Source organism: Salmo salar, chromosome ssa01, assembly GCF_905237065.1.
Source record: "Salmo salar chromosome ssa01, Ssal_v3.1, whole genome shotgun sequence".
NCBI lineage: Eukaryota > Metazoa > Chordata > Actinopteri > Salmoniformes > Salmonidae > Salmo > Salmo salar.
The window spans coordinates 15,614,092-15,630,363 of NC_059442.1; the positions used below are offsets into that span (position 1 = coordinate 15,614,092).

General features: G+C 38.9%; 1 protein-coding gene across 3 annotated transcripts in view; it reads left to right on the forward strand.

The window, feature by feature from the left end:
• Positions 1-16,272, forward strand: part of LOC106566164 (probable E3 ubiquitin-protein ligase RNF144A-A) — a 69,565-nt gene that overhangs the window by 30,813 nt on the left and 22,480 nt on the right. For all 3 annotated transcript variants that reach the window (XM_014134191.2, XM_014134135.2, XM_014134063.2), the window contains exon 3: positions 5,193-5,297. In XM_014134191.2, the coding sequence (XP_013989666.1) occupies positions 5,193-5,297 (105 nt within the window). The remainder of the gene's footprint in view (positions 1-5,192; positions 5,298-16,272) is intronic.

A 16,272-nucleotide genomic window follows, 5' to 3' on the forward strand; every position in this document is an offset into this window, starting at 1 on the left:
GACATATTGAATATAAACTCAGTAGCAAGAGACTGAATGTACTGTAATATACTTTTGAACAGTGGGAACAATAACTGTCTGACTGTCTTAGGGATGCACGATATATCGGTGAACATATCGATGTCTAGTTTAACGGCGATGTTAAAAACCGATGTCAAAGCTACCGTGCATACCTACAGTTGAAGTCGGAAGTTTACATACACTTTGGTTGGAGTCATTAAAACTTGTTTTTCAACCACTCCACAAATTTCTTTTTAACAAACTATAGTTTTGGTAAGTCGGTTAGGACATCTACTTTGTGCATGACAAGTCATTTAAAAAAAATTTTTACAGACAGATTATTTCACTTATAATTCACTGTCACAATTCCAGTGGGTCAGAAGTTTACATACACCTAAGTTGACTGCCTTTAACCTGTTATGGCTAGGGGGCAGTATCTTCACGGCTGGATAAAAAACGTACCCGATTTAATCTGGTTACTACTCCTGCCCAGTAACTAGAATATGCATATAATTATTGGCTTTGGATAGAAAACACTCCAAAGTTTCTAAAACTGTTTGAATGGTGTCTGTGAGTATAACAGAACTCAAATGGCAGGTCAAAACCTGAGAGATTCCTTTATAGGAAGTGGCCTGTCTGACCATTTCTTGAACTTCTTTGCCATCTCTATCTTTTACAAAGGATCTCTGCTCTAACGTGACACTTCCTACGTCTTCCATGGGCGCTCAGAGCCCGGGAAAAACCTGAATGTCGTCATCCCAGCCCCAGGCTGAAACACATTGTCGTGATTTTTCCTCTGTTTGCCGAAAAGGAGATTCCCGGTCGGAATATTATCGCTTTTTTACGAGATAAATTGCATAAAAATAGATTTTAAACAGCGGTTGACATGCTTCGAAGTACGGTAATGGGATATTTAGAATTTTTTTGTCACGAATTGCGCCATGCGCGCGACGCTGATTTACCATTTCGGATAGTTTCTGGAACGCACGAACAAAACGCCGCTATTTGGATATAACGATGGATTATTTGGGACCAAACCAACATTTGTTATTGAAGTAGCAGTCCTGGGAGTGCATTCTGACGAAGACAACAAAGGTAATAACATTTTTGTTATAGTAAATCTGATTTTGGTGAAGGCTAAACTTGCCGGGTGTCTAAATAGCTAGCCCGTGATGGCTGGGCTATGTACTTAGAATATTGCAAAATGTGCTTTCACCAAAAAGCTATTTTAAAATCGGACATATCGAGTGCATAGAGGAGTTCTGTATCTATAATTCTTAAAATAATTGTTATGCTTTTTGTGAACGTTTATCGTGAGTAATTTAGTAAATTGTTAGTAAATTCCCCGGAAGTTTGCGGGGGGTATGCTAGTTCTGAACGTCACATGCTAATGTAAAAAGCTGTTTTTTTAATATAAATATGAACTTGATTGAACAAAACATGCATGTATTGTATAACATAATGTCCTAGGTGTGTCATCTGATGAAGATCATCAAAGGTTAGTGCTGCATTTAGCTGTCTTCTGGGTTTTTGTGACATTATATGCTAGCTTGAAAAATGGGTGTCTGATTATTTCTGGCTGGGTACTCTGCTGACATAATCTAATGTTTTGCTTTCGCTGTAAAGCCTTTTTGAAATCGGACAGTGTGGTTAGATAAAGGAGAGTCTTGTCTTTAAAATGCTGTGAAATAGTCATATGTTTGAAAAATGGAAGTTTTTGTATTTTTGAGGAATTTGTAATTCGCGCCACGCCTATCATTGGATATTGGAGCAGGTGTTCCGCTAGCGGAACGTCTAGATGTAAGAGGTTAAACAGCTTGGAAAATTTGACAAAAAAATGGACAAAATTTGAGTCAATTGGAGGTGTACCTGTGGATGTATTTCAAGGCCTACCGTCAAACTCAGTGCCTCTTTGCTTGACATCATGGGGAAATCAAAAGAAATCAGCCAAGACCTCAGAAAAAATTTGTAGACCTCCACAAGTCTGGTTCATCCTTGGGAGCACTTTCCAAACGCCTGAAGGTACCAGGTTCATTTGTACAAACAATAGTACGCAAGGATAAACACCATGGAAACACGCAGCCGTCATACCGCTCTGGAAGGAGACGCATTCTGTCTCCTAGCGATGAACATACTTTGGTGCGAAAAGTGCAAATCAATCCCAGAACAACAGCAGGATTCACAAGGACCTTGTGAAGATGCTGGAGGAAACAGGTACAAAAGTATCTATATCCAAAGTAAAACGAGTCCTAAATCGACAACCTGAAAGGCCGCTCAGCAAGGAAGAAGCCACTGCTCCAAAACCACCATTAAAAAAAAAGCCAGACTACAGTTTGCAACTGCACATGGGGACAAAGATCATACTTTTTGGAGAAATGTTCTCTGGTCTGATGGAACAAAAATAGAACTGTTTGGCCATAATGGCCATCATTATGTTTGGAGGAAAAAGGGGGACGCTTGCAAGCCGAAGAACACCATCCCAGCCGTGAAGCATGGGGGTGGCTGCATCATGTTGTGGGGGTGCTTTGCTGCAGGAGGGACTGGTGCACTTCACAAAATAGATGGCATCATGAGGGAGGAAAATTATGTGGATATATATTTAAGCAACATCTCAAGACATCAGTCAGGAAGTTAAAGCTTGGTCACAAATGTGTCTTCCAAATGGACAATGACCCCAAGCATACTTCCAAAGTTGTGGCAAAATGGCTTAAGGACAACAAAGTCAAGGTATTGGAGCGGCCATCACAAAGCCCTGACCTCAATCCTATAGAACGTCTGTGGGCAGAACTGAAAAAGCGTGTGTGAGCAAGGAGGCCTACAAACCTGACTCAGTTACACCAGCTCTGTTAGGAGGAATGGGCCAAAATTCACCCAATTTATTGTGGGAAGCTTGTGGAAGGCTACCCAAAACGTTTGACACAATTTAAAGGCTATGCTACCAAATACTAATTGAGTGTATGTAAACTTCTGACGCACTGGGAATGTGATTTGAAGAAATAAAAGCTGAAATAATTCTCTCTATTCTAACATTTCACATTCTTAAAATAAAGTGGTGATCCTAACTGACCTAAGACAGGGGATTTTTACTAGGATTAAATGTCAGGAATTGTGAAAAACTGAGTTGAAATGTATTTGGCTAAGGTGTATGTAAACTTCCGACTTCAACTGTATAAAACATAGGTATATGACAGAATAACGCCACCTAAAATTGTGTGCAACACATCATTCCTAACCTAGCCCACACATTTTCTGCTGTGTGGATCGAGCAGTCAATAAGTCAAGTAGTCATTTGAAAGCTTAAGAACATTTCAGCGAGACATCTCAAAGGTGAAATCCATTAAAGCCAAGATAATGAAATTCTTTGCCCTTGACAATCTTCCGTTCTCTGTCTTGGGTGATGTTGGCTTTCACCGACTGGTCGAGCACCGGTACACACTACCAAGTGCGCTATTTTTCAGATGTTTCCCTGCCAGAGTTACACAGTAATAGCGTCACTGCTATTAGCTTCACAACATGCATACTACGGAACGCCGTTTGAGTCTTTGCGTGTCACAAAAGATACAGTCGCATTGTCAATGCTGTACAAAAAAGTCTGCAAACACCGGCCACGAACTATGTGTTTACAATGCTGCTTTGGTAGTAAATCATAATTTGTTCGACCGAAACCTCTGGGGTAACTAGCTTTAGCTTGGTGCCTATCCTAGCACCAATACAACCAGCCTGAAAACAATGACCAATAGAAACTGCAGTCATTTTCATGTTTTTCTTAGCACTGATTTAGGAATCCTTGTGAGTAAGTATTAGCTAGGTTGCCACTTGTTGTTCGCCGATTGAAATTGAACATCAGTTCATGAAAATAAATAGCTAGCCAGCTACTTAACCCTGTTGCCCAAAGCAAATGTTATAAGCAGCCAGCTAGCTTCATCTGGCTAGTGAGGCTCGACTGGACCGGGTTATGTGTTGTGAAGTTAACCACAATAAGGGTTAGGCACAATAGTGGAATTTGCAGTTTACCTTCAAAATAAAACTATGCCATTGACAGTGATGCAAATGAATACAAATAGTCAAATTATGCATACTTTTATTTTGAAGGCTAACCGCAAAGTCCACTATTGGGTCCGACCACCATTAATCAAATAAGAACTGTTTTATAATTTAGGGTTATTTTAGATGACACCTAGCTATATAGTTAGCTAGCTAACTATAGCTACTGAAACAGATTGTCGTTATTTGACGTAACTTTTTTTGACACGCAAAGACCCAAACTGCGTTCAATAGAAATCCTGGTTGAGAATGAAACGACTGAACAAATGAACAACAAAACAGCACAGCAAGTAAGTGAAAGAAATAGGTTTTGATTGTTTTACTGGTAATGGGACATGCATAAATGCCAACAAAATAACTTTTTGGTGTGCATGTACTTTATTTGATATTCTGGATTCGAACCAGGGACTATAGTGATGCCTCTTGCACTGAGATGCAGTGCCTTAGACTGGTGTGTGTGTGTGTGTGTGTGTGTGTTAACTATTTAACTGTACTAGAATGCTTAAAAGGCCGCAATACATGTTAGATATCGGTTATCGGTATCGTTTTATTTTGGAAAGGAAAATAATGGATATCAGTATGGGCCAAAAATGTATGCATGTATGCATGTATGCATGTATGCATCTATGTATTACAAGTCGGTCGTCGGTGGAGCTCATTCAGAGCTATGAAAGAGCAGTGGCTTTTAGTTTGGTAATGAACTCTTGTTTACTGCAGTTGCTAATAGGGAATTGACTGGATTTGTAGCACTGTGCAATATTACATCTTGTAGCTGTGAAGAGCCTTAGTTTAGAAGTCCCTCACTATCTCATTAATTGAAAGTACTTTCATTGGGATGTTGTGGTTAGCATGCTTCTATTCAGCTAACCAGACACTGTCAAGAAACCAGTAATGGATGGCAGAATGAATAGTTAATGCCAAAAGCAGAGAACTTCTACTATGGGGTTCAAAGAGGGAGAGGCACATTGGTTGTCGCACAATACAGTATGCCAGGGATGGGTAACTCCAGTCCTCTGGGGTCCTGATTGGTGTCGCACTTTTGCCCCGAGGACTGGAGTTGCCCATCTCTGCAGTATCCCTGCACATTTTCTGATTGACTGCATGGCAAAAGAGTGAGGTCAATTTCATACTCTTTGTTTTTATTTCAGTGCCTGAAGCAGTACGTGGAACTCCTGATCAAAGAGGGGCTCGAAACTGCTATTAGCTGTCCAGACTCTGCCTGTCCAAAACGAGGACACTTACTGGAAAACGAGGTATTATTTACAGAAATGTTTTTTAATTGTATAATTTGTTTAAGGGACATATGCAATTCAGGTATTGAAGGGGCCAGAGCCAAATGTATTGTACCATCATCTTTCAGATTGTACTTTTCAGTGTACAGTTGCTTACTTTTAAGAATATGATATTACATCTACACACACACCAGAATTAATGTGAGTGAATTCATGATCACAAAGTTGTGGTAAGCTGATAATGCCATTTGATTTTACTGAACTTGTTGCTTGCGGTTTTCAGCAAAACAGAATGAATGCAGAATTGACAGAAGTATCTTAAGTAAAATGTGTTCATATCGAGAAGACAAAAGGTAGGTGACACGGACATAACAGAACTCAGTCGTGATGGATGATGGGGAAACTAGACGGAATGGCAGTCTGTTTGTGCTATCATTCCAACTCTGTATCACTCATTGTTATGACAGTGAACAATAAAGTTGGCAAGAACAAACTGATCTGGGACCTGGCTATGGTGACACTACAAAGTAGGGAAACTGACTATTTCATAGTGAGACAAAATGCATTGCATGCATACGATCAGATCATCAAGGAAGTCCAAAACACAAATTCCTATTATTAACAGTGTTAAATAACACTATGTGAAACACTATGTGAAACCGATTAATTATTTATTTTTATTTTTTATTTTTTTATTTTTATTTTTTTTGTGAACAAATGTTATAAGGACAAAATGAAAAGAGATTGGTAGAAATGTGAAAATAATTTTGGGAAATCTGTTGCAGCTCAAGTCTAATACAAAACCCACAATACAATGTTCTCTCTCTCCCTCTCTGGGCTAGGTAGCTAGCTAGCTAGAAACATAGCAACATACAATAATACCAAAGTGATCTGGAGTGCAGGTAATTGTTTTAAAAGCTTTATGAATTGTGATTGTCTGTGACAAGAGTTATATAGAGTGCAATCGGAAAGTATTCAGATCCCTTGACTTTTGCCACATTTTGTTACGTTACAGCCTTATTCTAAAATGTATTAAATTCGTTTTTTTCCCCTCAATCTATACACAATACCCCATAATGACCAAACCAATGTTTTTTTTTTGTTGACATTTTTCAAATGTACAGTACCAGTTAAAAGTTTGGACACACTTACTCATTAAACATTTTTTTTTAAACTATTTTCAAGATTGTAGAATAATAGTGAAGACATCAAAACTATGAAATAACACATATGGAATCATGTACTAACCAAAAAAGTGTTAAAACAAATCAAAACATGTTTAATATTTGAGATTCTTCAAAGTAGCTACCCTTTGCCTTGATGACAGCTTTGCACACTCTTGGCATTCTCTCAACCAGCTTCACCTGGAATTATTTTCCAACAGTCTTGAAGGAGTTCCCACACATGCAGAGCACTTGTTGGCTGCTTTTCATTCACTCTGCGGTCCAACTCATCCCAAACCATCTCTATTGGGTTGTGGTCGGGTGATTGTGGAGGCCAGGTCAACTGATGCAGAACTCCATTACTTTCCTTCTTGGTCAAATAGCCCATACACAGCCTGGAGGTGTTGGTTCATTGTCCTGTTGAAAAACTAATTTGAGTCCCACAAAGCGCAAACCAGATGGAATGGCGTATCGCTGCAGAATTCTGTGGTAGCCATGCTGGTTAGGTGTGCCTTGAATTGTAAATAAATCACTGACAGTGTCACCAGCAAAGCACCCCCACACCATCAGACCTTCATGCTTCACGGTGGGAACCACACGTGTGGAGATCATCCGTTCACCTACTCTGCATTTCACAAAGATCTGGCAGTTGGAACCAAAAATCTCAAATTTGCACTCATCAGACCAAAGGACAGATTTCTGCTGATTTTAATGTTCTGTGCTCATGTTTCTTGGCCTAAGCAAGTCTCTTCTTATTATCGGTGTCCTTTAGTAGTGGTTTCTTTGCAGCAATTCGACAATGAAGGCCTGATTTTCATTGAGTCTTTGAACAGTTGATCTTGATGTGTCTGTTACTTGAACTCTTTGAAGCATTTATTTGGGCTGCAATCTGAGGTGCAGTTAACTACAATGAACTTATCCTCTGCAGCAGAGGTAACTCTGGGTCTTCCTTTCCTGTGGTGGTTCTCATGAGAGCCAATTTCATAGCGCTTGATGTTTTTTGTGACTGTACTTGAAGAAACTTTCAAAGTTCTTGAAATGTTCTGAATTGACTGACCTTCATGTCTTAAAAAAAAGGGGGTGGATCAGCTTAGTATTGCGGAAAGATAGTTGCTTCCATCAGTGTAATTGTCTGCATCATTTCCAATCCCCCATATATTTTTTTTGTGGTAAATATACATGCATACCTATGTAGACATACATACTTTTTTTTTTTTTTTGCAATTCTTTTAGAATTTTTGGGAATATACCTTTATTATTCCCCTTCCCCCAATTGGAGAAAACTAATGAACAATAACACTGAGGTTTCTACCTTCAGTTTATACATCTTATGCACATTTTACAGACACAATCTATTTTACAATAGTTATATTTTGTTTTTAGTCCTTCCTCCTATTTCTATTTGTAACTGTTATTTCACAACATCTCTGAATCAATATACATTTTACAGACCCCATATGTTTTACATTGTTTATCATGTTATTAGTCCCATCCTTCAGCTCCATTCAACCCCTCCCATCTATTTCTCAACACCATCCATTTTGGATTTCTATTTGCCATATATTTTTCAACTTTGCTGTGATGCTTGACAAAAGTACTGAACCTTTCTATTCTCATAGCTTTACAGATTGTAAATTAAAGAAACATTTTTGCTAAAATAATTATTATATTATTGATTGATTGACTATGGCTTTTCAAATCACCCAGTATATTGCTATCTGCAGCGCTAGTTCTAGGCAGATGTTGCAACTCTTTATCCATTCCTGGACCTGTGACCAAAAACGAGCTACATATGGACAGTACAAAAATAAATGATCTAATGACTCTGCCTCCTCACAGCAAAATCTGCAGAGCTGGGAAGATATAGAACATTCTTTTGGTTGCAAGAATTTTGTATAGTAATTTAAATTGAAAAATTTGAAGTTTTGAATCCGGTGTTTTGCGTATCAATTCATAAACAATGTGCCATGGAATAGGTACATCAAATGCCTTCCCAACTATTTAGCAATTTTATATGGCACAGCTGTCAGTTTTTTGGTCCTTGAAATTGATACATGTTGATATGTTTTATATATCACACTTTTTTTTCTTTAACCATTTCTGTTCTTTTAATACAGGGCCAACATACAAGTTCCTTACTTTTTCCCCCCCTTCTATTTGCCTCTTCCATTTTTGTGGTAATGCTGCAATTAGTTGGTTGTAATTTTGGGTAGAGCAGACATTTCCATATGTCCGTGTGAGCTGCATGTGTGACACAACTCCACCAGTCCTATTTATGATATCATTCTCTAAAATTATCCCTTTTTTTTAAACATTTCTTTGAAAAAATATTTTTTATTTTATCAATTAGTATATTTGAGTTTAACCACAATATTTGTTGTATTATGTGTTCTGTCTTTCCAGGTGGATTAAACTGAAATTACAACCAACTTTCTAAGGCTTGTTTAAAAAATAACGATATTTTGGAGATCATTTCCTTTTCAAACAACCGAAAGTGAGCAGGTGTAATCTGAATAAAGGTAAAAAGGCCATTCTTGAACCTAGGATGAGACATTCCTACCAATTTACTAGAAAACCAGTTTGGATTTAAGTGTAACTTTTTTATGACTGATGCCTTTAGTGAGAGGTCTAATGCTGTAATATTGAATAATTTCTGCCCTCCGAATTCATATTTGTTATAAATAGGCCTTTTTTTAAATTTTGTCTGGCTTGCCATTGCAAATAAAATTGAATATTTTTTTTGTTCATAAAATGTAAAAGCAGGTCACTAGGTGTAGGCAAAACCATAAGCAAATAGGTAAACTGTGATATGACTAAAGAGTTAATCAGGGTGATTTTTCCACAAATAGAAAGGTATTTTCCTTTCCATGGTAGCAAGATCTTATCTATTTTTGCTAACTTTCTATAAAAAATGATTGGAGTGAGATTTCTTTCTTTTGGGATTTGTATACCGAGTATGTCCACATCTCCATCAGACCATTTAATTGGTAAACTACACGGTAATGTAAAATGTGCATTTTTTTTTTTTTTTGGTGATCCAATACGTAATATAGTACACTTAATTTTAATTTGGTTTTAATCCAGAGAGGATAGAAAAAGTATCTAGATCCTCTATGAGCCCGTGGAGAGATTCAATTTTTTTTTTAAAGAAAGCTTGAATCATCAGCGTAGAATGACACCTTAGTTTTTAAGCCACGGATTTCTAATCCCTTAAGATTAGATCAAACAATAATATTAACGGCTAACATTTCGATGGCAATAATAAATAAATATGCCGATAGTGGACCACCTTGTTTTACTCCTCTAGATAGTTTAAAACTTTCTGAGATGCAGCCATTATTTACTATTTTACACCTTGGGTTACTATACATAACTTTAACCCATTTTATAAGAGATTCCCCAAAATTTAAATATTCTAGGCATTTATATATAAACTCTAGTCGTACTTTATCAAAAGCCTTTTCAAAATCAGCTATGAAACCAGGCCTGGTGTCCCCGATATTTCATAGTATTCCATTGTTTCCAGTACTTGTCTTATATTATCTCCAATGTATCGTCCACGTAAAAACCCTGATTAGGATGAATAATATCTGACAATACTTTTTTAATTCTATGCGCAAGCATTTGGCTAGGATTTTTGCATCACAACACTGAAGTGTAAAAGGTCTCTAATTTTTTTAAATGGACTGGTCTTTATATATACCACTTGGATCCTGTTTCAATAATAATGATATCAGACCTTGTGTGTCCGATAAGCTACCATTTATATAGGAGTGGTTAAAACATGCTAATAATGGTCCTCTGAGTATATTAAAAAAAGTTTTGTATACTTCCACTGGTATGCCATCCAGCCCTGGAGTTTTCCCAGCCTTAAAGGCTTTAATTGCATCAAGAAGTTCCTCCTCTGTAATTTGGCCTTCACATGAGTCTTTCTGTACAGATGTTATTATTAGGAAAAAAATCCATATAATTATTTTCAGTTAGGGGAGATGGAGGAGATGGAAACGAAAACACCTTCATGTCTTAAAGTAATGATGGATTGCCGTTTCTCTTTGCTTATTTGAGTTGTACTTGCCATAATATGGACTTGGTCTTTTACCAAACAGGGTTATCTTCTGTATACCCCCCTATCTTGTCACAACACAACCGATTTGTCTCAAATGCATTAAGGAGGAAAGAAATTCCACAAATGAACTTTTATGAAGGCACACCTGTTAATTGATATGCATTCTGGGTGACTACCTCATGAAGCTGGTTGATAGAATGCCAAGAGTGTGCAAAGCTGTCATCAAGGCAAAGGGTGGCTACTTTGAAGAATCTCAATTATAAAATATATTTTGATTTGCCTAACTTTTATGGTTACTACGTTATTCCATTTCATAGTTTTGATGTCTTCAATATAATTCTACAATGTAGAAAATAGTCCAAATAGATAAAAAACCTGGAATGAGTAGGTGTCAACTTTTGACTGGTACTGTATAAAAAAATAAAAATAAACTGGTACATCTATCTATCTATCTCATTTACATAAGTATTCAGGATCTTTACTCAGTACTTTGTTGAAGCACATTTGGCAGCAATTACAGCCTCGAGTCTTCTTGGGTATGACGATACAAGCTTGGCACACCTGTATTTGGGATGTTTCTCCCATTCTTCTCTGCAGATCCTCTCAAGCTCTGTCAGGTTGAATGGGGAGTGTTGCTGTACAGCTATTTTCAGGTCTCTCCAGAGAAGTTCGATCAGGTTCAAGTCCGGGCTCTGGCTGGGCCACTCAAGGTCTTGTCCCGAAGCCACTCCTGCATTGTCTTGGCTGTGTGCTTATGTTCATTGTCCTGTTGGAAGGTGAACCTTCGCCCCAGTTTGAGGTCCTGAGTGCTCTGGAGCAGGTTTTTGTCAAGGATCTCTGCTCCGTTCAGCTTTCCTGACTAATCTCCCAGTCCCTGTTGCTCAAAAGCATCCCCACAGCATGATGCTGCCACCACAATGCTTCACCGTAGGGATGGTGCTACGTTTCCTCCAGACGTGACACCTGGCATTCAGGCCAAAGAGTTCAATCTTGGTTTCATCAGACCAGAGAATCTTGTTTCTCATGGTTTGAGAGTCCTTTAGGTGCTTTTTGGCAAACTCCAAGTGGGCTGTCATGTTCCTTTTACTGAGGAGTGGCATTCATCTGGCCACTTTACCATAAAGGCCTGCTTTGGTGGAGTGCTGCAGAGATGGTTGTCCTTCTGGAAGGTTCTCCCATCTCCACAGAGGAACTCTGGAGCTCTGTCAGTGACCATCGGGTTCTTGGTCACCTCCCTGACCAAGGCCCATCTCCCCCGATTGCTCAGTTTGGCCGGCAGCCAGCACTAGGAAGAGTCTTGGTGGTTCCAACTTCTTCCATTTAAGAGTGATGGAGGCCGCAGTGCTCTTGGGGACCTTCACTGTTGCAGAAATGTTTTGGTCCCCTTCCCCAGATCTGTGCCTCGACACAATCCTGTCTCGGAGCTCTACGGACAATTCCTTCGACTTCGTGGCCTTGTTTTTGCTTTGACATGCACTGTCAACTGTGCGACCTTATATACACGTGTGCCTTTCCAAATCATGTCCAATCAATTGAATTTACCACAGGTGGACTCTTGTCAAGTTGTAGAAACATGTCAAGTATGATCAATGGAAACAGGATGCACCTGAGCTCAATTTCGAGTCTCAGTACAAAGAGTGTGAATACTTAGGTACATAAGGTATTTTTTATTTTTAATACATTTGCCAAAATTCTAAACCGGTTTTCACTTTGTCATTGTGGGGTATTGTGTGTAGATTGAGAAAGGGATTATATATAAAAAAAAAAATCAATTTTAGAATACGGCTGTAACGTAACAAAATGTGGAAAACGTCAAGCTGTCTGAATAATTTCCAAATGCACTTTGACACATTCCTACGCGATTTCCAGATTTTCACAGGTGGACCACTTACAAGTTAAATCATGGCGAAATGTTTTATTTTACCCATGTTTGGAACATAGGCTTTTACCAAATTGACAAGTTAAATTATTGTTATTTCTGGGGGTGTATTATTTACATTTACATTTAAGTCATTTAGCAGACGCTCTTATCCTCAGCGACTTACAAATTGGTGCATTCACCTTATGATATCCAGTGGAACAACCACTTTACAATAGTGCATCTAAATCTTTTTGGGGGGGGGGGGTTAGAAGGATTACTTTATCCTATCCTAGGTATTAAGGCGGAGTAACGGCCACAGAAGAGGATGTTCTGGGTGTTGTTCGTGTTGCGTTAAGAACAGAAAGGGCTAGTCCGCTTTGAAGGTGTGTTTTTAGGTTTGCAAAAAGGAGCAGATAAAGTCGTATTCTACAAGCATGCTGGCGGTGGCGGTAGCTGCCTCGGTGCCCATCTCGTTCACCTCTATAAAGGCCTTGGGCACTACATCAGACACATCCAAGTCGTCATTGGGCGACATGCCTGAGAAATTGCTCCTGGATGAGTTGAAGTTGTTAATTATGCCCATGTTGGACTTAACTACTTTCAGGTCGTAGGTACATTTTGGTAGATTTACCCCTTACCTTTGTCATGACGTTGGCCTGTGGGTAAGGTTTATGACCCCCCCCATAAATACCTTTCTCCCTTCCCTCTCTCTCTGACTCTACTGAAGGACTCTTGAATAGCCTTTGTTAAACATAGAGAGTCTGGGAACATCAACCAGTGGGGGGAAAGGAACCATATTTCGATAATAGGACCAGTTGAAAATATGCGTTGGTACTTAATGAATAGGATGTCAGTTCGGTTGTCATCTGAGACATTATGACTGATGACAGGACGACAAACTGTATCTGGGAAAGTCTACACATTCTAGTTATCGGATTCACATGGAATTGTTGTTCAGTTTAAATGCAATTTAAATGAAACTATTTCTGAAAAGATTAAATGTAATTTTAGCTTCCAAATGAGAGAATTGGGTTTTCATAAGGTTAGAGCCCTGCTCAATCAGTGGCCCGCCCCTGTGAAGAGACATGGGTTATAAACTATATAAGCCCTTGACGAAAATGTAACCTTCTGTTCCGAGGACGATAGGACGACGGTCCATACGTTAAAAAGGACTAACATGTCAACTACAGAAATAAGCCAACCTCAGCGTGAGCTTTGGTTGTGAATTGTATGAACTTTGAACTCTTATTCACTAAAGAAGTGAGACCTCCTAGCCTTGAGTTAGCAACAGCAGCTGTAAACGTGGGCTGGGAAAGGACGGACGACGTATCCAGTATAACACACAACGAAGATACTACAACGTATCCAATTTACCAGCAGAGACATTCTTCCGAGGACAGGAAGATCTCTGTTGGCCAACACGGCCAGCATCTACGACCAACCTACGGAAGCCACAGAGTAAATATTTATTGCATTTTCCTTTTCCAAATGGGCGGTAATTTAGAATGCATAAGATACTGTAGTTACGAAAGCTTAGCTTCTCCATTTGTTCCTCAGTCTTCCCGCTCTTTCATTCAAGCCCAACCACCTCTTTGTGTAACAAGCCAGCATACAGGTTCCATTTGTATTGCTGATTCAACTTGTTAGCCAGGGTTCGTGAAGATAACCAAGAATTTACAACTTTCAGATGAGACTGAAATAAGGTGACGATTAATATTGACTGCTATTGATGTAAAATATTGCTAACTTTATTCGGAAGATAACAGCTCTATAAAAAATTTTTGTGGTGTCCCGACTTTCTAGTTAATTACATTTACATGATTAGCTCAATCAAGTAATATTAATTACAGAGAAAGGATTTTATAGAATAGCATGTCATATCACTTAATCCGGCATAGCCAAAGACACGACACCTTCATGTACTGCATTATTTTTGGCCCCGTCCACGTCGCAGAGTTCTTGTGAGATTCTTCTTCAGCTTCTCAACCCCAGTGGTGAAACTCCAGCTTTTCAACCCTCATCAGGGAGCATGATGAGCATGCCCTATGATGGGAATGATCTGAGAATCTTCAGAGTCTGGCAGTTGGTTTCAGGGATGACTGCCAATTGGAAATTGTTATTATTTCCACGGCACACTCAATGTACAATCTTGCTCACTTTGAACTGAGCTTCTCTGGTTTTGACGTACTCAAATGCCTCTTTCCGCTGGTCCTTGAAGTAGATGGCATTCACCAACACTTTGTTAGTTTCCAGTCCCCTCCCACCATGTTCTTGATTTTCCTCTCTGTTTCTCCACCTAGCTGTTTAAGTTCACCCTAGCAGCCTCTCCACTGGACTTGAAGGTGACAGACTCCAACTCTGCACCGTAGTACTACTTGGTTTCATTGAGAAATGCTTCAGCAAACTTGTAAGACTGGTCTCCTTACAGGCGTTAAGCCAGGCTCAGTGCATATGGGGCTCCCTCCTTTGTTCAGCACAGGCAAGAGTTTTCTGAACCCGTGATGGATGTCACCCTCAACTTTGAAGAGATCCAAGGAAAAGCTTTTTGCCACAGACAGCGATGACATCCTTACTCTTGAGGCAGGAATGATTATGGCCTAATGGGGAACTGCAGTTCGATTTATAAAGCAGGAAGTGGGAGGGGAGTTCAAGAAAAGATGACTGCCACATGCACAGAGTATGTGGCACAGATGAAAAGTATTCAATAAAAAGAAAGTAACAAAGCGCAATATAAGCATGCAGGTACATTAAAGAAAAATATATGCATTTTATAGATAATTTTTCTTAGATTTCACTCTCACATAGTTAATGTCTCTGTACCTTGACACTTAGCCTGTGTGCAAGCAACTTTAATTCACGCTTCAGGTTTTTCAGTACTTAGCTCTTGTTAACCTGTTGGGTCTAGGGGGCAGCATTTGCACGTCTGGATAAAAAAAATGTACCCGATTTAATCTGGTTACTAATCCTACCCAGTAACTAGAATATGCATATACTTATTATATATGGATAGAAAACACTCTAAAGTTTCCAAAACTGTTTGAATGGTGTCTGTGAGTATAACAGAACTCATTTGGCAGGCAAAACCCTGAGACATTTTCTGACAGGAAGTGGATACCTGATGTGTTGTATTGACTTTAAACCTATCCCATTGAAAAACACAGGGGTTTAGGAATATTTTGGCACTTCCTATTGCTTCCACTAGATGTCACCAGCCTTTACAAAGTGTTTTGAGTCTTCTGGAGGGAGATCTGACCGAACAAGAGCCATGGAACGGTGATGTCCCATTAGACACCTGGCGCGCTACTTCATGTTGGGTACCCTCGTTCCAATACGTTATAAAAGACTATGCATTCGTCCACCTTGAATATTATTCATGTTCTGGTTAAAAAGGCCCTAATGATTTATGCTATACAACGTTTGACATGTTTGAACGAACGGAAATATATTTTTTCCCCTCGTTCATGACGAGAAGTCCGGCTGGCTTACATCATGTGCTAACGAGACGGAGATTTTTGGACATAAATGATGAGCTTTTTTGAACAAAACTACATTCGTTATGGACCTGTGATACCTGGAAGTGACATCTGATGAAGAGAATCAAAGGTAATGGATTATTTACATAGTATTTTCGATTTTAGATCTCCCCAACATGACGTCTAGTCTGTATCGCAACGCGTATTTTTCTGGGCACAGTGCTCAGATTATTGCAAAGTGTGATTTCCCAGTAAGGTTATTTTTAAATCTGGCAAGTTGATTGCGTTCAAAAGATGTAAATCTATAATTCTTTAAATGACAATATAATATTTTACCAATGTTTTCTAATTTTAATTATTTAATTTGTGACGCTGACTTGACTGCCGGTTATTGGAGGGAAACGATTTCCTCAACATCAATGCCATAGTAAAA